This window comes from Rhinolophus ferrumequinum, chromosome 18 (assembly GCF_004115265.2).
Source record: "Rhinolophus ferrumequinum isolate MPI-CBG mRhiFer1 chromosome 18, mRhiFer1_v1.p, whole genome shotgun sequence".
Lineage (NCBI taxonomy): Eukaryota > Metazoa > Chordata > Mammalia > Chiroptera > Rhinolophidae > Rhinolophus > Rhinolophus ferrumequinum.
In genome coordinates this window covers 39,610,895-39,637,883 of record NC_046301.1, presented here as the reverse complement: position 1 = coordinate 39,637,883, position 26,989 = coordinate 39,610,895, and the positions used below count along the sequence as shown (strand labels likewise).

At 52.7% G+C, this 26,989-nt stretch overlaps 1 protein-coding gene across 13 annotated transcripts in view; it reads left to right on the top strand.

The window, feature by feature from the left end:
- The window catches only part of DNM2 (dynamin 2), a 79,812-nt gene that overhangs the window by 7,890 nt on the left and 44,933 nt on the right, over nucleotides 1-26,989 (top strand). For all 13 annotated transcript variants that reach the window (XM_033133999.1, XM_033133998.1, XM_033133997.1 and 10 more), the window contains exons 2-3: nucleotides 16,422-16,495; nucleotides 26,402-26,551. In XM_033133999.1, coding sequence (XP_032989890.1) covers nucleotides 16,422-16,495; nucleotides 26,402-26,551 — 224 coding nt within the window. The remainder of the gene's footprint in view (nucleotides 1-16,421; nucleotides 16,496-26,401; nucleotides 26,552-26,989) is intronic.

The following is a 26,989-nucleotide window of genomic DNA, read 5'->3' as shown; positions in this document are numbered from 1 at the left end:
TGGGGCAGGCAGGTGGGGGCTCTGAGCCCCCATACTTACCCACTTGTCCGCTCAGCCCGTATTTGTCCCCGGTGGAGAATGGCGCCGTCATAGCAAGCAGCAGAGGTTGTGTTCACATGCGCCGTTACGGTGAGTGAGGCTCCAGGGGTCCTTTTCCTCTCAGAAGGCACGTTTCAGTGCGAAGTGAGTGGAGGCGCGTGCAAGCTGGAGGCCCCGATAGGAAGCCTTGGGACGGGGATGGCGGGCAGGGAATGCTCCTGGGACGGCGGCCGGTCTTCTGCTGAGCTGAGCGGGACACGCACGTGCTGGTTAGAAGCAGACAGGTGGCCGCTGAACTTGGACCTGTGTGCTCACCGCGCTGGGCTGCGGGCCCCAGCTTGTGCTCACGCCTGTTACCCATCGGGCCTTGCACGGCCGTGTCGTAGTCCACGGTACGAAAGCATCTTTGTTTATTTACCAGCCCCTGGTGATGCAGGTGGAGGCTGTTTCCAGTCATCCAGCCCAGGATTTGCACCGGGACAGGGGCTACCTGTGTAGAAGATTGTGGGAGAGGAGGACACGGGGAAGTTGATGGCCAGTACTGGGTGTGTGGTGGTGTCACCTACCTGGGGGTGGTGTCCAGGACGCCACCAAGTAGCTGCGTCCCTGGGGTTAAATGAGCAGCTTTGGAACTGGTCAGCGTGTCTGTACCGCCTCCTCACCTCTTCACGGCCTGGCTCGGTGCTGTCACCTTTACCCTGCTCTCCCAGCGCCCGCTCTCACCCTCCACTGGGGGTGTGGGACCCTGAACGGACCGGGGCATGGGGTGCTTCAGGGGCACAGAAGCAAGTGCTTGTCTTTATGGGGAGGGCTGTAATTTGCCCCGTTGAAACAAAGAGTAATAATAATAACAGGCTAAGACCCCGAGGTTGGCCAGGCATGGGTGTCTCCCTGGGCTGGCTCCCCACCTCTAGGATGGTGCCCCCTCCCCAGGCCCTGCACAACTACCACTCAGGTGCCCCATCTGACTCTTGCTTCCTGTCTGGGTGCCCCAGCAGGAGTGGGCACCGCTCTGCCCAGGCATTCTAGCACTCTTAAAACAGAGACTTGAGGTTTGAAGGCAACCCCCCGTCCCCCAAGTGCCCACTTAGACCAAGAACCAAGGAAAGAAAGGAAACCCCTGGGAGTTGTTGCTCCTCAGTCCTGGCAGCCCATTAATACCCACCACGGGAGATGCCATAACATACTAGCGCCCAGTGCCAGACCCCTCCCCACACCAACTTAAACTCCCAGGGGCCTTCCAGGCACGTGCCAAAGCGTGGAGAACAGCTGCTCTGTTTGTCACGGGAGACCTCCTCTGGTTAGATTTGAATCCACTCGAGCGCAGACCCATGGGGCTCTGGACAAGCAGTCAGCAGAGCTGTCCAGGGCTCCAGTGACACTCCTATGCCCAGACGTAGGAGGAGGCGCCCCGTAGACTGTGCCCCGTGACACGTTTTCCCAGTGATAAGAATGTTTTGTGGCTGGTAGGATGGCTGGCGAGCAGAGCAGGCAGGAACAGTCCCAGCTGGGGTTACACCCGCCTGCTGGGTGATACGCCCTGGCACGGCCAGGCCAGCCCCCGCCGGGACACAGGCCCATCTGTCCCAGGCTCAGGACCTTTGTCTTCTGCACTGATGGGCAGCGTCCTTCTGGAGGGTTCCAGCCTCCTCACCCAGGAGGCCCCCACCTGGCCTTGTATCTGGACAGTTAGTGGCTTTGAGGATGATGCCTTGAGAAGTTACTTTTTACCTGGCGGGGTGATGAGTGCCAGGGATCTAGAAATCTAGACCAAGGGCCTGTGAACGAGGCCAGGAGCAACCCAGTCCGCTGGAGAGCCTTCCTGTGGTTTGGGCTGGCATGCCTTCATGTCTTTGCAACACGGAGTTTCCCTGGCTGGGGCAGAAGCCCTTTCGACAGAAGCCTGGCTTCTGCGGCATCTGGTTTGGTGGCATCTCCCAGTGGCACCGCTTGGCACAGATCACTGAGGAGCTCAGGGCAGGCTGCTTTCTGAGGTGGGGAGGCCCTACCTGGAACACACTCTCAGCTCTAAGTGAAAAAGGACTGCTGGCATGATTTTTCAACTCTTTTTAAATCACAGCATAATAATTCTACTGTTTGTTCATTGTAACATAAAATTCACTCCTTTAGGACGGGCACAGAGGAAGGCAGAGGTTCCATTGCCCTATGTGTGGGAACCACCTCCCTCAGTGTGTGGCTCTTGTCAGATCCTTCTTCTATAGTTCTATGTGTAAATGTCCCCTGTTCCCCCCTCAATGTGGTTGTAAGTCCATCTCTGGCTGTGAAGTCTTGCCAGAATGTGACCACCTCATGCAAAGTCCTTGCTATTTAGTGTCTTGAGGGGGTTTTACCTTTGTTTTTAACAGACTTTTTATTTTGGAGTAATTTTAGATTTATGAAAGATAAATAAGCTTTAAATTTACAAAAACGTTGCAAAGATCCAGGAAGCTCCTATATACCCTTCACCTGTCTTTGTCTAAGGTTAACATCTTAACCTTACAATGGGACACTTCTCACAACTAAGAAATTAACCTTAGTATATTATTGTCATGGCTGAAAGCCAGACTTTATTCAGATTTTCTCAGGTTCTCCCACTATATATTTTTCTGTCCCAGGGCCCCATCCAGGATCTCACATTGCATTTCCTTTGTATGGCTCCTTATTCTCTGCTGGTCTGTGACAGTGCCGCCATCTTTTCTTGTTTCTCATGACCCCTAAATTTAAGGTTTTATCTAGTATTTTCTCATGCTTTACTGGGGCTGTGGATTTGGGGGAAGACCACAGAGGTGAAGTGTCCCCTCTCTCTGCATCCTGTCGGGTCCATGATGTCAACAAGGCTTAGCGGGGGATGCTGACCGGGAGGGACGCCGCCCGTGATCTCTTGGTTAAGTGTGGGGCTCAGCTTTCCCCACCGCAAAGTTCCTTTTTCTCCTCTGTGTACATTCTTCTGAAGCATTGAGGGTTCTATAATTGTTTGAATATACGATATGTCCAACATGGCCTCAAGTTCAAAACCATCATAGAGGATGAACAGAGAGGCCTGCTTCTCCAGCCAGCACCCCCATAGCTAATTACCCTTCTCAGTCTCCTGTGCATCCCCCCAGTTTCTCAATGCAAATAGAAGCAAATAGGAATGTGTTTTGAATATCCCCTCCCCCATACACAGCTTTACATCCTGTTCTGAGCAGTGAAATTGTTACTTAACAATACTTCTTGGAGATTTTAGTGTATTAGCACAGAGTGCTTGCTCATTTGTTCTTTTTCTCTCTCGAGGTATAATTTACACGTAGTAGATAATTACCCATTTTAGCGTGCAGTTTTAAGAGTGTTGACAAATGCAGAGTTGAGTAATCACCTCTGCAATCAACACATGGAACCCTTCAGACATCCCCCAAATCCCCTGCCCTTTTGTAGTCATGCCTCCCCTTCCCTGCGCTTGGAGCCCGCTGCTGGGTTCTCCACCCCGTGATTTTGTCTTGTAGAATGTCATGGAAGTGGGCTCATGCATCCCTGTCCCTCTGCGTGATGCATCTGAGAGCCATCCACGCTGTGTGCAGCAATAGTGTTTCTGCTATGGCTGGACCACCAACTCCTGAACCATTCACCCACTGAAAGACAAATGGATTGTCTCCCATTTTTTGATGATTATAAATAATGCTGATAGAAACACTTATGTGCAGGTTTCTGTGTGGTTTATAAGTGGGATACATTTTTGAGTGAATATTTGTATGACTTATGAGGTATAGATTAAGGTTTTGTGTTTTGTTTTTGATTTTTTAAGATTTTATTGGGGAAGGAGAGCAGTGTGTATTTCCAGGACTTGATTGGGGAACAGTGTGTTTTTCCCAGGACCCATCAGCTCCAAGTCAAGTTCTTGTCCTTCAATCTTAGTTGTGGAAGGCGCAGCTCAGCTCCAAGTCCAGTTGCCATTTTCAATCTAGTTATCAGGGGCGCAGCCCACCATCCCATGTGGGAGTCTAACCGGCAGCCTTGTTGTTAAGAGCACAGGCTCTAACCAACTGAGCCATCCGGCCGCCCACTGGGAGCTCAGCTCAAATTGTTGTCTTCAGTCTAGTTGTGCAGCTCACTGGCCCATGTGGGAATCGAACCGGCAACCCTGTTGCTCAGAGCTCATGGCTGTAACCAACTGAGCCATCCAGGCTGCCCCTAGATTAAGGTTTATAATTTGTTTTGCGTATGAGTGTCCAGTTGTTCCAGTACCATTATTGTAAAGACCATTCTTTCTCCATTGAGTTGCGTTTATCAGAAATCAGTTGGCTATGTTTGTGGGGGTCCATTCTATGCATCTGCCCTTTGACCAAAACTACATTTTTTTATTACTGTAGCTTTATAAAGTAAGTCTTGAATCAGGTGGGATGGGTCTTTTTTTTTTTAAATTAAAGTTTATTGGGGTGACAATTGTTAGTCAAGTTACATAGATTTCAGGTGTAGTTTTCTGGAATATATCATCTATACATGACATTGTGTGTTCACCACCCAGAGTCAGTTCTCCTTCCATCACCATATATTTGATCCCCCTTACCCTCATCTTCCACCCCCTGCCCCCTTACCCTCTGGTAACTACTAAACTATTGTTTGTGTCTATGAGGTTTTTTTTCATTTGTTTGTCTTGTTCTGGGATGAGTCTTCTTTGTTTGTCTTTTCCAGAGTCGTTTTGGCCAGTCAAGTTCCTTTGCCTTTATAGGTAAATTTTAGAATCAGCTTGTTGATTTCCACAAAAAAAGATCTTCATGTATCAGTACATCGAGAGCTTCGCTATTAGTATTTGTAACGGTGTTATTCCTCCAGTATCACTGCTCACCTGGGCCAGTGCAGTCTCTTCCTCCTAGGTCTCGCATCTCTGGCCTCGCTGCCCACACTCCCCAGGTTGTTCTCCTTACAGTGGCCAGAGGGAGCGTGTAAGAATATGCTCCTCCTCTGCTCAAAACCCGCCATGGCTCCCAGGTCTCTCGGTGTGAAAGCTTAAGCCCTCACTCCCACCCACAAGGCCCTGTGTGGTCTCCTTACCCTCCCTGCCCCATCATTTGTCTTCTCTGCTCTCTCGCTACTCCTTCCCTTGCTCTGTTCCAGCCACCTGGTCTCCTCACTGTTCCTTAAACCTGTCAGGCACAGATAGTCCTACCTCAGGGCCCTGGCACGTTTCCTCTGCCTGGAAAGCTCTTCCCCTCAGATGGTCCTATGGCTTATTCATCACTTCCATCAGGCCTCTGCTCAAATGTCCACTCCTCGAGAGGTCCACCCTGGCCACTCTGCTAAAATGCCCCCACCCTGTTACTCCATCCTCGTGCCCTGTTTAATTTTTCTTGGAAGTACTTCTCACTCCCTGTCATTGTCCTGCGTATTTATTTGTTTATTGTCCATCTCCACCCAGTAGAAGATGAGTGCCCTGATGGTGTGGCTTAGTTGCTGCGGGTGCCCCAGTTCATTGCCTGGCATATTAAATGCTCGAGAAACCATCTCCCTCTTCTTGTAAATTGTTGTGCAGTGATCATCACCACTATGTAATTTCAGAAGATTTTCATGCCCCCGAAAGAAACTGGACCCATTAAGCAGTCACTCCTCACCTGCAGCTCCTAGCAACTACTAATCTACCTTCTGTCTTATGAATTTGCTTATTCTGGACATTTCCTACAAATGGTGTATGGGAGGAGTCCAACTTCATTCAAATACGGCCTATCCTAGAGAATGTTCCATGTGCTCTTGATAAGAATGTGTGTTCTGCTGCTGTTGGGTGGAGAGTTGTATACATGTCTGTTAGCTCTTGTTGATTTACGGTGTTTACATTTTCTGTTTCCTTGTTGACTTATGTCTCTGGGTCTATCCATTGGTGAAGGTGGGGTATTGATGTCTCCAGCTTTTATTATTGACTTGCTGTATTTCCCCTGCCCTGTGCTTTCTTTACAGCTGCGTAGTATTCCTCAGTCTGGCCCAGTCCCACTAAGTCCAGTCACTCGCCTACACGAGCTTTTAGTTTTCTAGTTTTCCCCTCCTGATAGAGCCTTGAGGGTTTTCAGGCTTATGCATCCACTATGCCCAGGGCTGATTCCTGGAAGGGGGTTGCTGTGTTGGACAGGAAGAGGATTTAGAATCGTCTTGCCAGGTCTGCCAGGAAAGTCTGTGCCAGGGTCCTTCTTGAGGTGCCATGGAGGAGAGTCCCCCTGCCCTGTCACCTTTGTGAACTGTCCTGTTGAATAGGGCCTTACATGTGCCAGGTACTGGACTTCCCGCATCTCATCCTTCTAGTCCTGCTGACAGCCTGATGGGGGGGGGGGCACTGTTATTATCCCCATTTTACAGGTGGAACAAGTGAGGTTTGGGGGCAGGATGACCCTTGTCTGGGTCACACAGCGAGGCTGTGGCTGAGCTGTTCAGCTGTAGACTCTGTCTCTCCACCACTACGTCTGCTCGCTAAGTTGTCCCTACAGGGAGATGTGACTGGCCTTCCTGTTTTCAGAATTCAGGATCTCCTTTCCATCTTTGTTGCTGGATGTTAGATGTGTGGTGACCTGGATGGTGTCCTGCAGATGGGGACAGGAATGAGGCAGATTGGGTTGGTGCCTCATTGGTGGGGGCGCTGTTAGCTGTGTGACTTTGGTCTGGATGATCTAGCCTCAGTTTCCCCATCTATGAAAGGGGTTAGCGAGAGCCCCTGTGAGGGTGAAAGAAAGACTTGTATGCATGGAGCTCAGCTCAGTGCTGTGTCATATGTACCCCAGAGACTCCAGCTGGTCCTGCCGTTTACTCCTCAGGCGTTTTATTGAGCACCTGCTTTGTGCCAGACACTATGATCCGACAGTGAACAAAGCAGACAGAATCCTTGTCTTCATGGGGCTGACAGGCTATGGGATTAGAGTCCAGGAGGCAGAAAGGGAGCTTATATGCTGAGATCAGAGCAAAGATTGTGTACGGGGAGGGGACAGAGCCAGGTCTGGGGAGGTGGGAGTCAGGCTCTCCCAGCCGTGTCCTAAGGAAGAGTGGGGGTGCTGTGGGGGCATCTCGTGGCTGAGCGGCCCAGGCTGGGGCGTCAGCCCCCAGGGCCTCGAGCAGGGAATGGCCGGGAGGTCAGAGTACTAGGACAGGGCTCTGGGAGTCACAGGGAGGAGACTGATTTTGTCCCGAGTGTGCTGAAAGCCACGGGTGGGTTTTAAGTACATGTGCAGTATGATCTGACTTGCAGTTTGAAAATCTCTCCTTGGCTGCTGGGCTGAGAACACATGGGGCAGGGCCAGGCCCAGGGAGATGGGGGCAGTGTGGCTGTGACCCAGAGAACTTAGCCTAAGGGTTGGGGCTGAGCAGGAGAGAAGGGGGTGGTCTGGGTATTTCTTAGTCAGCAGACAGGATTGGCTGAGAGCTGGCTGTAGGGGGTGGGGAAGAGACGAGGGGAGGACAGTGAGCCTGGTGTGTCTCTGTCACACTGCACTCGTCTGCCGGGACAGTTCCTCACAGTGTGGCACCGTCACTAGAAGAGGCTCTGAGAAGGAGCTTGGCCCCAGGGGCCACTGCCCACTCTTCTATTGAATGAAAAAACCTGCAAGGAGGATGGTTCTGGAATGTCAGGAATGGAGTGGGGCACTGTGTGGCTTTTTCCTTCCTGTATGTTCACTAACATCCTGCCTGGGTTCAGTTCGGTCCCTCCAGGTGGTGACATAGCAGAGCTGGAGCTGGGGGTGCACATGTGCCTGACCACCATCCAGGGGCTGCAGAGACGGCGAGTGCTCCCCAGTCCCCATCCCCCCCACCCGCACCCTCTCTTCCCATCCTCACCACACCCTGTTTTACAGATGAGGCTGTGAGTGACCTTGCTCGTTAGGTCGCATGGCCAGCCTTTGAGTGATGGTGTGTAGAGCAATGAGAAGGTCCCTTAGGGGACCCTCAGCACTGAGAGCTTGATCCCAAAATGCCAGCAGTTTTCCTGTCACCCTTGAAAAGGCTGCTTGGCTGACCAGTTGCTTTGGGGCTTCTCAGTACAACTGAAAAGTTAAAAATTAATGTTTGCCTATTATAAAAGTTATAAAAGATCACTTTGGAGACTATAAAACAGAAAATTTTCCATTCTCACTCCACAGACCACCTCTGTCAAGGGGCTGAGTGTCACCTCCAAGTTTCTTGTCCCTATGTAGGCCGGAAACGTGCCCAAGCATTAAAAAAAAAAAGAGGACATAATCGGTTCTGTGCAGTGCACTTGGCTTTCAACCCCGTAGTCTGGGTTGCTTCCTGGGCCAGTTCCAAGGCCACTTTAGCCAATTCCCTACTGATGGACGTCTGAGTGATTAATGCGTTTCACTCTGGAAAGCACTGCCACAGGGAGTGGCCGTCCTTGTAAAACCACTCAGGAGAATGAAAACGGGGTGATGTGGGACACGGGCAGCAGGGGACATTCAGAGGAGTTGAGCTCTGTGTTGAGTCCTGAGTGAACAGAGGAAACCAGGATTGTGGAAAGGCACAGAGGAGACGTTCCAGGCAGGGAATCAGCACAAGCAAAGGCCCTGAGGCAGGAATAGGTTTGGACTCCTGGCTGTCCCTTGATCACGAGGTTTGGCTACAATTAGTGAGCGAGGGGGAGGTGGGGGCTGAGGGTAGGGAGTTGACAGGGTGATTGCTCAGGGCCTCGGAGGCCCCGGGAACACTTTGCAGCAGAGAAGGGATGTGATCTGACTCACTTTGTATTGCGTTTTCCTTTGATTATATGGGTTAAATGCTCTCTTTTGGATAAGAACTGTGCAGACTCTTCCAGTTACCCTCTGAGGCAGGTGGCATTATTCCCACTGAATAGACAAGGAAACCGAGGCACAAAGAGGTGACCCAAGCTGCCCAGATTGTCCACAAAGAAAGAGCAGTGCCTCGATTCCAGCTGGGCCCTGAGAAGCCCAAAGCCAGGGCTGCTCGTCGCCATGGGTCACTTCCTGCTTTTGCTCCTGGCTTGGCCGCCAGATGAGACTGTGGAGCAGGTGACACTAGGGCTGAGTGCCAAGGGTGGGGCTGGCTCTGGAACCTGCAGGATTCCTGAGCAGGGAGGAACCTGCTGGGAGTTTTGTGAAGGGGTGGCGTCCGGAGTGGGGTCCCGCGCCACTGCTGTCTAAGCCTCAGTCTCATTTTTCCAGTGGCAGGTTTGATCCTTCATCCCACGAGCATTGGTCACCTGCGTCGTGCCTGGCTCTGTGTTAGGAGCTGGGGAGAGGCCAGAGGAGTGGCGCTGCCTGTGAGGCTGCCCTTCTAATGGCTGGAAGGGACAGATCACAGCTGTGGGAACACATCAGTAACCTGGAAGTTGTCAGTCGGGTAGAATTGAGCAGGATGTTGGGTGACAGATGGGATCTGCTTCATTGGGGGTGGGGGTTGGGAAGAGACAGTTTGACTGGGAGTTGCCTGCTGGCCATGGGAGTGCTGGAGGGAGAGGGTTCCAGGCGCAGGGAACAGCCAGTGTGAAGAACGGTCCTGAGGCAGGACCCTGCCTGGTACGTTCGGGGAACACGGAGGAGGCCAGTGTGGCAGGAACCGAGGAAGGGGAAGAAGAGGAGGAGGTGAGGGCAGCGCTGTGCCTGGGCAGGTCGTGCAGGGCCTCTTGGGAGAGGGAGGTGGTACAAGGAGGTACCGCCTCACACCTGTCAGAATGGCCGGCATCACTAAACCAACAAACAAGTGTGTGTTGGCAAGGACGTGGAGAAAAGGGGACCCTCGTGCCCTGCTGGTGGGATTGCAGGTTGGTGCAGCCACTGTGGAAAACAGTCTGGAGGGTCTTCAAAAAATTGAAAATGGAACTACCTTTGACCCAGCAATTCCACTCCTGAGTATTTATCCAAAGAAATTCAAAAATATATATGCAGCCCTATGTTTATTGCCGTGCTATTCACAATAGCTGAGATACGGAAACAACCGCAATGCCCATTGATAGGTGATTAGATAAAGAAACTGTGATACATTTATACAGCGGAGTATTACTTGGCCATAGAAAAGAATGAAATCTTACCATTTGCAACAACATGGATGGGCGTGGAGAATATTATGCTAAGTGAGATAAGTCAGACAGAGACAGGCAAATACGATATGATCTCACTTACATGTGGAATCTAAAGAACAGAATAAATGAGCAAACAAAGCAGAAATAGATTCAGAGATATAGAGAAAAAACCTGGTGGTTGGTTGTTAGATGCGACGGGGGGCAGGTGAAGGGATTAGGAAGCACACATTGGTAGTCACAGTGTAGCCACAGGGATACGAGCTACAGCATGGGGAACATAGTCAACAATGTTGGGAAGACTGTGTAGGGCACCAGATGGGCACTGGACTTACCAGGGGGATCACGTCACAGACTGTGTAGATGCCTGACCACTGCGCTGTACACCTGAGGCTGAAGTAGAATAATATTGAATGTCAACTATGATTAAATATATACATATATATAGCCATGGGATGTAAAGTACAGCATAGGGAATATAGTCAGTGGTATTGTAACAGCTATGTATGATGTCAGAGGGGTAGTAGATTGGGGGCGGTTATCACTTTGTGAGGGGTGCAAATGCCTATTATATTGCTTTGTACACCTGAAACTAACGAAAAAAGAGAGAGAGAGGGAGGTGGTAGCCTTGGGAGGGCTCTGAGCAGGAAGGGACGTGCCCTGACTTGGCATCCACAGGTGCCCTGTGGTCACTGTGGGGAGAGCCGAGTGTGGGGCTGAGGGTGGGCTGCCTGACGTGGCAGTGGTCCAGGCAAGCGCTGAAGGGCTGAGCCGGTGGCCTTGGACACGGAGAGAAGTGGTTGCATTTGGGGGTGGAGGCAGCGTGGGGGCTGAGAGGCAGGACGAGCCCTGAGTCCGTGATCTGAGGCTCCACAGGGGTGAAGTGTGTCATGCCAGGTCACAGAGCCAAGCAGGCCCTCCGCGATGGATGAGTGCCCAGAGAGGGTGGAGACCTGTCCAGGGCTTCATGTCTCATGGGCCGAGCTGGGCTTTGAACCCAGGCTGTCTGGCTCCAGAGTCCATGTTCCTTTTGTCCATTCAGCACGTATTATGAAAAGCTGCTGTATGCCAGGCACTGTTGTAGGTACTGGACATCCAGCAGTGATCAGGCCAGGTGAAGAAGTCCCAGCCTGTCACAGGCCTCCATTGGAGGCTGTGTTGGAGGAAGTAGGAAGTGTGTGTATTTGGGAGGGAGGGGTACAATCGACTGCACCTGCCCACAGGTGGGTAAGCAGGGCCTGTGGGGAAGGGTTTCCTGGCAGAGGGTACAGCACCACAAAGGCTTGGAGACCAGAAGTGCAGGAGAGATCCCAGATATGGAGGGTGCAAGGAGTGGTGGAATGGGCAGATGGGGGACCCTGTCAAACCTGGGGTTGGTCAAGTGGTCTCTACAGGAAGGAGATTTGGAGCCCAGGTCATAGATAACCTAGGAGAAGGATAGGTCAAAAGCCTGGGGCCAGGCCTGGACCCATGGATTAGAGGCCAGGTGCTGAAATAATCGTAGTTAACACTTACTGAGCACCTTCTGTGTCCTAGGGAGCAGAATAAACCCAAGATCCTGTCTTAGGGTGCTGACATGGGCGAGGGGCAGACAAGAAGCAGATAAGTGATACATAGAATGTTAGTGCTGTGGAGAAAAATGAGTCACAGAAGGAAGGTGGGGCGGGGGTAGAGCTGTGAATGAGGGTGGGAAAAGTCTCCCTAGGGAGGTGTTTGAGCCAAGGCTGTGGGGAGCGAGTCATGGGATGCCTATTTGTACCCAACTGCCCTGTGAGGTGGGTGGAGTTATCCCCATCTTACTAACCAAGAAACCCAGACCAGAGAGGCAGGGAAACTGGCCCAAGGTCACACAGCATGAAGGGCAGTGTGGGAGGAGGAGGCAGGTAGATGCTTTGAGTCACAGGGAGGGATGTGGTAACCCATGGAACATAGGTGGGGTCAAGAGGAGGAAGCAGATGACGGAGGCTTGAAAGTCGCCTTCAGATAAGTGGACAGTCAGTGTTCTGGGTAGAGCTGCTTGGGAGGAGGGTTCCTTCCACACGCCACTGGAAAGGTGCCAAGAGTGCCCCTGCTGCTGTGTGCCAGGAAACCCTGTGGGTAGCCTTAAGGCACAGCTGGACAGGCCTCTGCTCACTGAGCCCCTTGGAGATTTTTGGGGGCTGCCCAGGCCAAGGATGGGTGTCCCTGCCCTTTCTACTCAGCAGCCTGGGAGCTTCTGGGAACACAGTCGGATGAATCCCAGGGCTCCTGGCCTGCGAGGCCCCTCACGCCTGCCCAGCCTTCTCCCCTTCAGGCTCTGCCTCCCTCACCCAGGCTTTGTCTTCCACTTGTCCTTCCCGCTCTCCACCAGGTCCCAGCCCCAGAAAGCCGACTTCCCCTGCGCGTGCCCAGAGCCCTCGGTTCTCCTGGGCATCACACTTGCCCTCATGTTCTTCTCAGGCTCTCACTGTCCATGTCTGTGATGTCACCGCTGTGTTCTCGGTGCCTTTCCCCCACCCCCACCCACAACACGCACAGGACAGCACGTGCCAACACCAGTGGCAGAAGGCCTGGCCCCGGCTGGGGAGACACCGGCCGCTTCTTCATCAGCTGTGAGGGCCCAGAGGCCTGGTGACCTGCTGGTCAGAAGCTCAGACTCCACGTGTTTCCGTAAACGCTGTGCCGCTCCGGACGATGGGTGACCCTACACAGCTGAGCGTCCTCTAGGCCTATTTACATCTGTGAAGTGGGGCTCAGACCATCGTGGTGGATTGTGTCATAGCTAAAGGTGATAAATCCCTAGGAAGTTCTCAGCTCCTCGCCTGGCATACAGTGAGCACTTGACAAGGATTAACTACTTTAAAAAAAAAGTAACTTTTTAAAGTCATGAATCCATGTGGATGATGCACAATTCAGAGATGTTCCGGAACATGCATTGCCTCACCCTCCCAACAGGCTCCACTCCCATGGGCTCAGGCTTTTGTTTGTTTGTTTGTTTCTTCCTTCAGTCGCAAAACAGACACATTTCTTCACCTTTTGTTTTCCTCTGTATATATAGAAGGCAGTTCCACGGCAGGAGATAGAGTTTGTTTGTTTGGTTTTTGGTGGCTGCACAGTACTGTGGATGGGCCATAAATTATTTAATTAGTGTCCCCCCACCCGCATGGGCTTTAAAGTACTTTGGATCTGAGCTAGTCTTAGGGGAAACTAACGCGATGGTAATGATTCTTCTGTGGGCAAATTTTAATGCACTGCTCTCTGTACTTTCCTATCTGAGTCTTCATGAGCTTGTCGTCCTGGACTTAATTTGCACTTGTGACCTTATTGAGATGTAACTTAGATACAGGAAGTCATTCGATCTTAAGTACACACCTTGATTTTTAAAGTAAATGCATGCACCCCAGTAATCGCGGGGCAGATCAAGACAAGGGATGCTGTCATCATCCCAGAAAGTCCCCTCGTGCCCCTTCTAGTCTGTTTCCCCACAGGGAACCAACTGCTCTGTGATTTCTATCAGCCGAGACTAGTTTTGCCTGTTCAAGTTCAAGTCTACCCTGTGACTCAGCAGTAGGAACGAGGGCACATGTCTACAAAAGGCATGTACGAGAATATTCGAAGCAGTTTTCTCATGGCCCTGCACTGGAGAGACCCCAAATGTCCCATCAGCTAGTGAATGGATGAACAGACTGTCGTCCATCCATGCAGTGGAACATGGGTCAGCAATGAAAAGGACCCAGCTTTAGTCGCACATGTCAGCGTGGGGGTTCAGTCACACGCTGCTCCTGTATCGTTTGCTCACTGACGCGTTCCTGTCGCACGGAAGAGGTAGAGTGGGAGATTCTTGTGAAGGGCGCGCGGTGTCACCGCTGCGGCTGGGGGTTCTACGTCAGAGGGCTGGCGCCCAGGGTGTCTGATGTGCAGGGTGCCTCTGTCCCTACCTGTCAGGGCCCTGCCTGTGAGCCAGGTGGCCTGCGGCCTCAGGGAGCCGGGGTCAAGGCCACATGTGGTGCTCTAGAGGAGAATAGCCCCCAGCAGGCCTGCTGCCTCCCTGGGAGAGCATGGCATCCTTTATGAAAGGGCGCTGCTCTCCTAGAGACACTGGGTACCCCCTTTGGCGAGGGCTGAGATAAAGCCTACCTTGGGGTCAGGTTACCCGCATGTGGCCTCCTTGCTGTTTCTCTTGCCCTGCCCACCGCACCCCTGCATGTAGCTCGCCCCTCATTTTCCCTTCTCAGAGGGGCCTTTCTTGGCCGTGCCCGCCCCCAGCCCTCTAACGCCCATGGTGGGTCTGCTTTGTCCCCACCCCCACGTCTCACGCCGTCCGTCTCAGGATGAGGTGCACCAGCACCTCATCGTGCTCGTAGGCAGGAGTCATACTTGAGCGAGTGAGCGTGTGACTTTGGCCAGGCCACATAGCCTCTCTGCACCTCAGTCTCCTCATCTGCCAAATGGGAGAATGGGAGTCTGTAGTCTAATGTGTCACGCTGCGTGAAGTGGGTATGAAATGCTTCTCGAAGGGCAGGCATAGTCCGTGGGGTCTTCGTCATCCTCAGGAGCTAGGTTGCACAGGTAGCACCTTAGGTGTGGAAGGTTGACTGTGTCACCAGGGGCTTTGGGCTCCCCTAATCCTAGAGGGGCTCGTGCATGTCCTGTGGATGTTCTTTCTTCTGTTTTGGCCCCTCCCGCCCTCCATGGTTCTTCTCAGTCCAGCCTGGCCCCTGGTCATGGCCGCTCATCTCCTAAACTCCTCTTGGCTCTACCCAGTGTCTGTCCACTGCCGTTTGGGTCCCTACCACCCCCTGCCCCGGGGTCAGCCCCATCCATCCTCCTCACCTGGAACAGCGCAGGTGCATTCTGCCTGCCTCATGGCTCCGCTCATACCTGCAGCAGCTAGAAGGGTCTTTTCAAGTCACACACCTATACAAGTGCACACAGTTATAACCCTGAACCCCATCGAGTGGCCTCGCCCTAATAATGATGACCAGCCTTCTCATCACGACTGCCAGCACCACCCTCACTTTACCCCTTTGTGGGCCTGTCCAGTCGAGTGCCCCGCTTTGCTGCTTGCGGGCAGCACCCCAATGGGGGCCCCTCATTTCGCAGGCTGGGCTGCAGTTCCACATGTTGTGTGGCCACTGCTGTGTCCCTGCTCCCAGCCAGGGGGAGGCGCCGCATGAGTGTGGTGGGACAGCCCACAGGATACTGGGGCACGTACTCCACTGTGCAGTGTAGTGGCGCAGGTGCACTTCCTCCTTCCTTCTGCACACTGGGTTAGCACATCCTCAGTGATTCTGATGCCCCGCTCCAGCTGAGAGGGCCGCCTTTGGCGCCCTCCAGGGTCCCAGATGGGATTCCCAACACAGATCGGGTGCCCCCTGAGACACTGGTTGCCGCAGTACTGAGGAGTGAGGTGGCACCAGTGACACAATGCTAGGAACCCAGGGACACTGTTGTCTTGCCGCATATGAGACACACCTGTCGAGTCCCAATTGTTCTGTGTCCTGCACAGATTTCAGATAATCCAGACGTTTACCTGGGTGCAAACCTTGTTTGACATTCCCTGAGCCTAGACTCTTTCTCCATTTTACATGAAATAACAGGGTCCTTTGCATAGCTTTAATAATCTCTGAAAATGCTGTTTCTGCTCCAGTGCCTACCTGGATCCCTGCTCCTTCGCTTTCCTTTCTTACTGGTCCGGGGCGGCTTTCGGTCTTCCCACTCTGCCTGAGTCCACGCATACTAGTGTAAGTTGGTGCAGGCAGTATTTCCGTATTGAAATACATAACAGGTATTTTTTTATTAAAAAACTGTATTGAGGGATCACTTACGTGCTAGGAAATTTGCCCATTTCAAATGCAGTGACTTTTAGTAAATTTACTGTAAATATTAGCAAACATCACAGTCCAGTATCAAAATATTTTCGTCACCCCAGAAAGCTCCCTCGTCTCTGTTTTCTACCCCTGGGCAACCACTGGTCCTCTTCCTGCCTGTATAGCCGATTTGTCTTTTTGGGATACAAAACACATCATATTTTGTCATCAATTACTTTCCTTTCAGTCTTTCTATCATACACACGGCCTTCTATTAATTTCAAACATGTATACTAATCTCTCGGGGGTCTGGGGGGGATGGTTCAAATATTTGTTAGGGAAAGGGCCCTTTGGTTGTGCTGGGGCTGGAGCATAGCCAGCTGGAGGGAAATGGTTCCATTTGCCACCAACCTCCCATCCAGTCCTCCCCTGTCCCCCACCCCCTATGATCTCAGGACCCTCCAAGGCCAGAGTGTTCCCCAGTGCCCTGCTGGGGTTGGTGTCTTTGCTGAGGTCACCCAAATTGCAAGAGGGGATTGCTCCACCACGTGTGGTCATACTTCCTGTCCTGCAAAACCAGCCTCGTGAGTAATTTTCTGTCCCTTTCCCCTCCACAGGGACTTCCTTCCCCGAGGTTCAGGAATCGTCACCCGGCGGCCTCTCATTCTGCAGCTCATCTTCTCAAAAACAGGTACAGTGGGGTGCGTCGAAGCTGTAGCAGGAAACTAATGTAGATACCATGTCCAGCAGGAGCCAGAGGGCTTATGATGGAGTCTCTGATGGCTGGGTTTGAATTCACGTTTTCCACATGTGCAGGGAAGTTGAAGCACAATTCACTGAACACCCACCCCCACCCCAAGAGTCCTCAGCCGTGAACAGGCTGCCAGGTGCCATGTGTGCTTGCTCTATTGCAGATAACATGTTTTTGCTGAACGCTTTCAAAGTCAGTAGCAGACATTGTGACATCGACCCATAATGCCTCAGTGTGCTTCCCCTTGCAATAAAGTCACTCTCCTGCAGTCACAGACCACACCCAAGACAGGTGATCATTCCTGCATGTTATCTTATGGCCAGTCCATACTCATGTTGCCAGTTGTCCCCCAAATGCCTTCCATGGCTGGTTTACAGCTGCCCTGATCAGTTCCTTGCTACACTCCATTGTCATGTTTCCTGTGTTCATTAGAGCAGCATCCCTGCCATTTCTTTTTTAATTATGACATTGACTTTTGGGAGAGAACTTCCTGTTGAATAAAGAATGGCCCACATGTAGATTTCTTTTTCTGTCTTCCCCTGGGTGGCCTCAGTTTATTTCTGCTCTTCCCATGTAAGTCTGATCTGACATGGGCATGTCTTCCAGCTTGAAACCCACTCAGGCCTCCTTGGAAAGCATCTCAGGTGAGAAGGTGGAAGAGAGAGGGGAGCCATCAGTGGTGGGTCCTCTCTTCTCTCCACAGCCCTGGGGAGGTCTCCATTCAGGGTCTCTGTGCTGCTTCCCCACTGACCTGGAGTGCCAGTCCTGGCCGGTTCAACACTGAGAAGGCAGCTGATATAATCGTATTTTACAGACGGGGAAACTAAGGCCAGGCCAGGTTACCTGCCTTTTTAAGAAGCTGGCACCAGATCTGGGATCTGATTTTGGAGCTGCGCCCCAGTCTAGTCCTCTTGCCTTCTTCTTCTGACTCCGCCCCACCCACCTGTGGGAGGGCGTGGCTCCAATGAGAGGCGGCAGTGGATTGGCCGAGTACCTCCTCTTTGTGAGCTCTGCCATGTCATAGGCCATGGACGAGCCAATGGGCTGCCTCCTGTGGGTTCAGCTGTCCAATGAGCTGTGCTGCGACGAGCTGCAGTAGAGCTGCAGGTTTCAGTCTGGGGATCAAAGCCTCCGGGGACTTGGCTTGTAGGGTTTCTGCTTCCCATTTGCAGGTTGATGGGGGAGAAGGGTGATAATCTGCATTTGAATGAGTTCCCTGGTGGTGCTGATGCTCCTGGCTCCTGGCCACACTGGGAAACCTCTGCCCTGGTGGGTAGGGGCTGGGAGCTAAGATTGCCTAGATTCCAGTCCTGGCTCTGCGGCTTACTGGCTGTCTGGCCCCTAGGGAGGACTGCTGCTCACAGCCGTGTTTCCTGTCTGGACAGTGGAGATAATAATAGCACCGCCTTTGTGGGTTGTTTGCCATGAAGACCATGTTATTTAATATAGGTACACCCTTAAAACAGTGTCTGGCACACTCAGGGGCCCTCACTGCAGGGTCTGTACCAGCTGCTGTGGTGTGCTTGTTGCCAGCCTGCTAGGGGGCAGCTTGCTGGGCGAACAGGTTGCTGGGAGAACAGCTTCCTGCACTGGAAGGTCAGGACCACGTCATGGAGGGAGGGCTCCCTCCTCACCTCCATAGTGCTGTCACCCAGCACTGGTCTGCTGAGCACTTACTGTGTGCCGTAGGCTGGTCCCCGGCTGGGACACTGAGGTAAGCAGGACCAGGACCTGCCACCACCCTCCTGGCACTCCCGGCACACGCCTGGAGACAGATGAGGGAGACTTAGGGACAGATCAGGAAGGAGACACACAGGCCTGGCCCTCGTCAGCTGGGAGCACGTGTGGTGGGGTGACGATAACTAACTCCCTCACAGCGGGTGGGGACATCAGGGAGCTCTTCCCAGGAAGCGATGTGTACATTGAGGCTGACAGTGCAATGGGTCTGTCGGGGAAGGAGGGACTGCCCTTCCCAGCAGAGAGCACTATGTGTGAGGACCATGAGGCCCCGAGGCCCAGGGGCCTCTTGGAGGAACTGAAATTCCTTCTGTGGGTAGGGAGGAGAAGCACATGATGAGCAACAGCCTTCAGGGAACACCAAGGGCAGGAACTTGCGGGCGCATATGTGCCCAGTGCCTGACCCAGATTCATGCTGAAACCTCCATTCTTGTTATCCCCACTTCACAGAGGACTGAACTGAGGCTTCTGAGCTGAAGCCACTTGTCTGAGGGCACAAGGGAGGTCATCTTGAAAGCCCGGTCTTAAACTCACTCTTGGGGAGTATGGCCTTAGGCTGAGGTGTGACTTAACCAGATCCTTTAGCTGCTGGTGGAGAAGAGACCAGAGAGACCACTGCAGGGGCAGGTACCCCTAGGAGGAGGAGGGATCAGGTGCCCAGGGGCAGGTAGGGACAGGGTGGCAGCCATGGAGATGGAGATGGAGTTTGATTCTGTTGGGCTGGAGTGGGGTAACAAGTGGGGGAGAGGAGCCAGGTGTCCCACATGGGCTTGTATACTCCGCCTTCCCCACCTGACCATGGCATTCCAGGTCTCTTAAGGGAGGTGGGTGGAGGTGGAACACCCCACTGACTGGAGGGAGGAACCTGAGTGCATTGTGGGACGTGGTGATGGCTGGGGCTCCTGCTACCCTCTAGGGGCTACGGGGGCCATGTTGTTCCTAGAGATTAAACTTTTGTGGCCCTGGCTCTCTGGGACACGAGTGGAGCCAGGCTGCCACTCTTTCCTGTCTGGGGCCTTGGACAAGTAGCTTCACTCTCTTGTGCCTTGGCTTCCTCATCTGTAAAATGGGGTGGCAATGGCGCCTCCCTTGTAGCCCCGGCACCCCCTGTGGTGTGGCGTGGCCCTGAGGCTGGGGCTCAGTACTCCTCTCTGGCTCCTGGGACACCCAGTGGCGTCCAGCTTCTCTTCCTCCAGACTGGTCTTGGTGAGACATTACTTTTAATCTGTTTAGTTTAAAAATTACCTCAGACCTCAGCCACTAGGAAGTTTGTTGGCTCACAGGTGAATCCTGCTCCTCCTTGGGAACAACGCCTGGGCCTCATAAACCCTGGGTGCTTGGGACTGTTCTCCTGTGGAATGAAGTTGACCGGGAGGCCTCCTGAGCCTCCCCTCCTGGCCTTGACCTGGGCCGGTACTCACAGGAGCCAAAGAGGGGATGTCAGGACTTGGCTCCCGGCCTCCTCCTCGTGGCTTTGTGTCCCCGATGTGGCCTTGCTGGCCTCTGGTCCCCAGCTGCAGCCACAGTCTCCCTTCTCATCCTCAAGCTGCGCTCGTGTTCACTGTGCTCCCTGCCCGGCATACGCTGCCATCCTCCTGTTCCCCTGGGGGACCCCCTCCCTCATCCCAGTCACGGCTGCTTTAGTTTCTATGCAGCCCATCTTATGTGACATCATCCTATTCTTTTATTTTCTTAATGGTCTTTCTCCCCCTGCTCCAACTCCGGTGCCACGAGAGCAGGGACACTGATCAGCTTTGTCCACTACTGTCCCCTCAGTGGGGCTAAGTGCCCCTTCTCTTCTGTGGGTGGGATTATCAATGGCTGTGCTTCACCTTTACCTGTGAGCCAGGCCCTGGCAGGGTCCTTTCTGTAAAGCCTATAGACTGCGGTCGTTGGGTGCACACCTTGTGTCTTGATGAGGAAACCAAGCTGGGAGCTGGCTGGGGTCAGCCTGGGGGCTGGTCAGGATGCCAGCCAGGGCTGTCACCTTCTTGGTGTGTCTTCTTTTTCCACACCATCAAGCACTTATCCTAATTTTAAGCAGACACTTACCAGGTGTCCTACAGTTTAGCTCAGTTCTGACACTACCTACCTGGAGATAGTGTCAGGTCCCACAGGTTAAGGGCTCGGTGCCACAAGAACCCTCTTCAGGCACCAATTGCAAGTTCAGGTTGTCACGTGTGCCTCTGACCAGCTTGGCTATAGATTGGAGGTTCCAGTGACGTCTTCCTCGGGTTCAATTAATTTTCTTTCTAGAGTGGCTCAGAATTCAGAGAAGCATTTTATTTATTAGATTACTGGTTTATTATAAGAGGATATAACTCAGGAACAGCCAGATAGAAGCGATGCATGGGGCAAGGCGTGAGGAAGGGGGTGGAGCTTCCATGCCCTCTCCCAGCACCTCCACGTGTTCACCAACCCGGATGCTCTCCAGACCTGTTCTTTTAGGTTATTGTGGAAGCTTCATCATGTAGGCCTGATTGATTAAATCATTCCTCATTGGTGGTTTATTCAGTCCCCACCCCCAGGAGGTCAGGGGGTGAGACAGAAAGTGCCAGTCCTCCGATCACAGGGTTGGTTCCCCCGATACAAACTCAGGAGTGGTTGAAAGGAACTTACGAGTATCTAGACTCTTCTATGGCTCTTACCACTTAGGACTTGCCAAGAATTTTAGGAGCTCTGTGCCAGGAAAGAAGGAAAACCAAATATATTTCTTACTGTAAATCACAGGCCCTGGATGGCAGTGTGTCCTAGACTGGGACATGTTTGCTTGTCTCAAGTCAGAGGGAGCTTGAGGACCAAATGAACTTCGGAGATGCCATGTGCTTTGTCCCTTCTTGGTTGGCTAAAGGCTCTGAAAAGTCCCTGGAGATCGAATCTGCCCCACATAATTCCTCCCGGGCCGAGTCAACCAGACCCGCACACCTGCCTGCACCAGGCTTGGGGAAGGCAGGCCCCGTGTCTGGCTGCCGTGGGTGGTCCTGGTGGTTCTGCTCTTTGCTGGGTTCTGAACAGAGAGAGGATGGGATCTGTCCATGAAGATCAGGGCAGAGCCCCTCCATGCAGAGCACTGAGACTCCAGGCAGCCTTGCAAGTGCCTTTAGACCAGCATCTAAGCTATTTGTGGGCTCCCCGTGGGCCCAGCGCTGTGTTTCATTGCTTTCTCCTGTTGCCTCAGCGCTGGGTTCTGTGTCGTTTCATTGTGGGATACCGAAGCTGCCGTAGATAGGTGTGCAAGGCACCCCTACCTCCCTCTCTTCTTCTTGTCGGCTCCTTACATCATATGGTGCCTGACTGGCCTTCTCTGGGCCTGAGCTGCGGGGTTGGGCTGAAGTCAGGTTGTTCCAGCAAGACATTTCACAATTCTTAAGAAATGCCAGCAGGCATGTGACCTGGTCTGCATTTGGGGTGGGGAGGGTGATCTTCTGACTTTGCTTTCAGTCCTATGGGTCTCCTTGAGCGCCTTTTAAACAGGAGAGTCCAGAAGCCAGGTCTGGGGACCGTGGCCTCTGTCATGGGGGTGCTTCCTCATGCCCCAAGTAGCCTGACCCCCAGGAGGCAATGGTATGCACTTGTCACCTCCCTTCTGAGAACACCTTCTTGAGAGGCCGAGGGGATGCCCAAGCTGGGGGATGGGCTGTTTAGCACAGTGGGAACCCACTTAGCGGTCATGGGGTGATATCTTCCCAGGCTACAGCACCTAATAAAACTTTATTGATCAGCTACTGTGTACCACACACTAGGTAGAGTATGACTGAAACCAAATCCCTCAGTCCCTCTCCTGCAGCTCCAGCGTTATCAGGGGACACGCATCATGTATCAATGTGAGGAGTGCCAGGCAGGGGTGCTGCTGGCATCAGGAGGTCAGGGTGGGCCTCCCCAAGCAAGGTATTTAGAGCCAAGAACTGAAGGAGGCGGGGAACAGATTCTGTGGGGAGAGCAGAACCTCCTTCTGGAAAATAAATGCAAGTGCATTCACTGACCCCACAGTTGGGCTGAGGCGGGGAGCCCTGTGGTGGGCAAGGGCGCAGGCTCCTCGGGCTTGGCAGTGTGACTGCTGGCTGAGGGCCTTCTTTATTCCTTTATTCCAGCCGTCCTCCAGTCCCACGGAGTCCTGAGGCCTGAGTACACTTGCTGCCCCTCCTTCCAGGGAAGCCGCTTGCTTGTCTGCCAGGAGTGCAGGGGTGTTTGTGTGGCTGTCGAAATGCTGTGGCAGGGACCAGGGACCGGTGGGACTGGCTTTGTTACCTGCACATGAGAAACAGAAGGTTTGAAAACACTGCAGCTGCGCGCTGACAGGTGCAGCTCTGCAACAGGGACTGGCCAGGCAGAGTGGGCAGGGGCTTGCCCTTGGCTGCTGGGGATGAGTTGAGAAGGAGCTGTTCGGGTATTGCAAGCTAGGGGCTTCATCCTAAGACCCCCTCTGACTTACTGAGATGGTGGATAGTTAAATCGTCTCCAGCATCCAAACGCGTACAGTCCTAACCCCTCCTGTCTGTTTCTCCTGTGTTTATTTTTCTCACGGGGAAACCAAAGTACAGAGAGTGAGCCTGGCCAGTGGGCAGCCCCCCTCCCTGCTCTGTAGTCTCCCCTTGGTCCCAAGCATCCTTAGGACAGGGGAAAGGTCGCCCATGAAACAGACGGCTTGGGCACGGGCTGTCTGCCTATCCCCGCCCTTACTTCCTCCATCATCTTGGGGTGGGCTGGGGCTGGAGTTGGGTGGGCCACCCTCCCGGTTCCTGGCTTGTTGGGTCTCTGTCGTACCTGCTGTGACACATCTGCGCACTGTCCATCTTCCCCATCAGACAAGGAACCTGGCTGGTGCTGGGCCTATGTCGTCAAGTAGTAAGTGCTTGGGGAAGGAAGGAGGGAGGGAGGGAAGAGAAGAGACAGCAGGTGGCCCGTCAGACCCCGTCCCTGTGCAGCCTCCTATATATCCAGCGTGGTGGCTTTGGAGGTACTGGGCCACCTCACAGAAGCTAAAGTAGGGACCATGTTCTTACAGAATCATTCAGTCATGCATATAATTATTAAGCGCCTACTGCATTCCCAGAGGGAGCCCCAGGGACCAGAATGAACACAGATTTCTTTTCTGGTTCCAGCTGGGAACCAGAAAAAATACACAGAATAAGAAGGTAAATGATATTAGAGTGCTTGGAGGATAAAGCATAGGGATAAGACACTGAAGGGGGAGCTCTGTCATCTGAGGTGTGGGCCAAGGCAGGTCTCACAGAGAAGGTGACACCTGAATGAGGTGACTGAGCCATGAGTTTGCCAGCAGGCAAACAGAAGAGCCCTGAGGCAGGAGCAGTCCTGGAGTGTGAGCAGGGAAACCAGCATGACTGGACGGGAGTGAGTTGAGGTCAGAAATTGGAGGGGAAGGAAATTTTGTAGGCCCCTGTGGGATGTAGTAAAGACTTTGGCTTTTACTTGGGTGAGGTGGGAGCCATGGAGGGTTTTGAGGAGAGGGGGGCCAAGGTTTGGCTTTAAGAGGGTCAGTGCTATGGGGGGAAAGCAGGCTGGGTGAAAGCTTTTTAATGTTGGTATACCTGGAATTTAGCACATGGTTCCAAAGTGACCAGGAACCCAGTAAAGAAGGCAGGTGATGAGGGATGGGCCTGGCTGGCTCCTGAACCTTCCTGCTGCCCACTGACCTGCTGAGGAAGAAGCAGAGCTTTCCAGCACTGTCTCCTGTATATCCTTCACCCACACAGACAGGAGGCTGCCAGCACACACTGGGCTCTGGGAAGCCACAACTGGCAGGTTCTGGTCCCATAAACGTGATCCATAGTGACCTGGCTCTGTAGGGGTGGAGGCCCAAGATACAGGATGGGGTGCCAGGTGGCGTGGAGTCAGGGAAGGCTCCCTGGAAGAGGTGACAGGCAGGCAGGCACTGAAAGAGGAGGTGGTGGGGCCGGGCCTTCTAGGCAGCAGGCCTGGCGGGGCAGACGTCTGCAGGGGAGAGGGCCCATGTCGTGGCCCCCAACCCCTTTCTCATCCCACACCCCACTGCACTCCTCCTGGAAGGGAGATGATCTCTTTGGGGTGCTGAGCCCAGGGCTTAAGCAGGTAGAAAATTGAGATTTGCTGTGGGGGTTGGAGGTCTGTTCCATTTTGGGGTGGCTGTTTCAGGAAGAGCAGCCAAACGTTTCCTCTTGCCCTTGTGGAGGGCTGTCCTTGGGACAGCATGACTGTCCTTGGGACCTGGGTCAGCTGATGGGGGTGGGGTGGGTGAGCCTGGATCCTCCAGCTGGCATTGCCTCTGCTATCGAGTGGCTGGTGCCCATGCTGGACAAGGTCCTCAGAGATCTGAGTCCTTGGAGTCCCCCTGACGCTGGCCACAGTGGTGAAGAGTCTGCAGGTGGCCTCAGAAAGGCCAGGTGACTTGGGAGCTACTGCCTAGACATAGATGATCTGAATTCCAAATCCCAGCTTCACCACTGAGCTTGGGCCGTCACTTCACCGCTCTGGGCCTCAGTTTCCTTATCTGATGGGCATCACAGACATGCCTGCCTGCTAAGGTCCTCGCTCATAAGGAGCATATGGGACCATACACTGGGCCTGGCCAGAGCGAGCAAGGGCTGAGTGTTGGCCATACCGTGTTTCCCTGAAAGTAAGACCTAACCGGAAAATAAGCCCTAGCATGATTTTTTCAGGATGACATCTCCTGAAGACATCCGCTGAATATAAGCCCTAATGCGTCTTTTGGAGCAAACCTTAATATAAGACCTGGTCTTCTTTTCAGGGAAACACGGTAGTTTGTTAGATTACTGTGATGGATGGCGAACCTCCATGCACTCATTTCTTTCTGTCTCGTTAACACCTGTGGGTAGAGATTCTAGACCTGCCTGGCCTTTCTCTGTCGCAGGCCTCCATGTACATCCTTTCTTTTGAGGCAGCTGATGGCATGTCTGCTCTGACTTATGTAGCCAGGTCTCCTCCTGGTGGACATTGAGATGATTTCCAGTTTTTCACTTTTTGAAAGAGCACGGTTTTGCACGTCTTTGCGGTTTTACACGTCTTTGCGTCTCTGCAGTGGTCCAGCTCTTTAGGCTGTTTGCCACATGACTTAACTTCCCTCTTTCTAGCATCACCGCAGGAGCTGTGATCTTTGAGCCTTGTTTCCAACATTTACTATGAAAGTTCAAACATAAGGAAAAGTTGAGGAATTTGTATCGTAAACACCTGTAAACTCAGCACCTACATCCTACAGTGAGCATTTTTGTTCTTGCTTTATCTTACATCGGTGCTTTGGATTACTCTGGCCTAATGATAAGACCAGCATTGCCTCTTTAGTCACTGATTTATTTCCCTTTATCTCAGAGTCAGTATGGCTTTCAGACACCCCGGGCTCAGAGGTGTGAAGAGATCTCTTACATCGACTCGAGGCCCTACCTAGAAAGTATTTCTCCCGAGGGGTTCATGTCTAGGTGGGGGACCACTTGAATAGCCAGGAGGGGAGGAGGGGCAGCGAGAGGCTTTGCTGAGGGCAGCAGTTGTGCCCTGTTCTGTACTGTGTGAGTGCCTTGGGGAAGGACAAATGAGTCCCAGGGACATGTGCCAGCTGGCGAGCGCTGGTGGCTTGAGATCCCACTAGGATAGCAGCTTGTGTCTCTTTTGACTGTGACCCACAGCGAGGCAGGTTCTACCTCACGACACAGGACTCAGTGACACATGACACCACAGCAGAAGTTTCATCAAATGTACATCACCCACGTCCTGAGTGACGAATGCCAATGTTTCCTCTTCTGTTCCTCAAAAAAGAATAAATGCTGGTCACATCCACCTGTTGATTTTTCTTTTCTTTGACTCCTATTACAATGTGTAGTTTTGCAGAATGCTTCAAGGGAATGTCCGTTCCATGGGGACGGGATCTTTGCCAGTTTTGTTCCTTGTGGAATCCCTGAGGACGGGAAGGGGGCTTGGTCTATAGGAGTGCCCCCCTCAAACACTTGTCACGAGGAGGAATCTATTGCTCCCCAGATTCCTAGAGCAACTGTAACTGATTCTTCACTTTCTCTCCTTGCAAAGCTCCTGTTCCACAAGGCTGTCTGCTCCCCACCTACTGCAAGACCATTTCTCTTTTAAGCATCTTTTTTCCCTTTGCAGAATATGCCGAGTTTTTGCACTGCAAGTCCAAAAAGTTTACAGACTTTGATGAAGTTCGACAGGAGATCGAAGCGGAGACCGACAGGGTCACGGGGACCAACAAAGGCATCTCCCCAGTTCCCATCAACCTGCGGGTGTACTCTCCACACGGTAGGCAGTGCGGGCACAGACCTGTCGTGGGGGCACAGGAAAGCTAACAGGTCAGCGTGGCCTCGCTGTTCCAAAGAATATCTGCCCCCCGTCTTCTTCACACACACACACAGCCCTCTTGACCTGTAGCTTCCCACTTTTGGTAGGAACGTGGTGCTGGGAAATTGATCTCAGCTCTAAGAAAAACAGCACGCCAGGAAGACTGTTGGGAGCCGTGGGGACCGGGACAAACTGCAGCTGTATGCTGCTCCTTTTGTTTGTTTTAAATTATGTTCAATTACGGTTGACATTCCATGTTTTATTATTTTTCAATGTGCAGCACAGTGGTTAGGCATTGATAGAACTTATGAAGTGATCCCCTCATAAGTATAGTACCCACCTGACACCGTCCATGGTTATTGTTGTTGACTGTGATTATTATTGACCAGATTCCCTTTG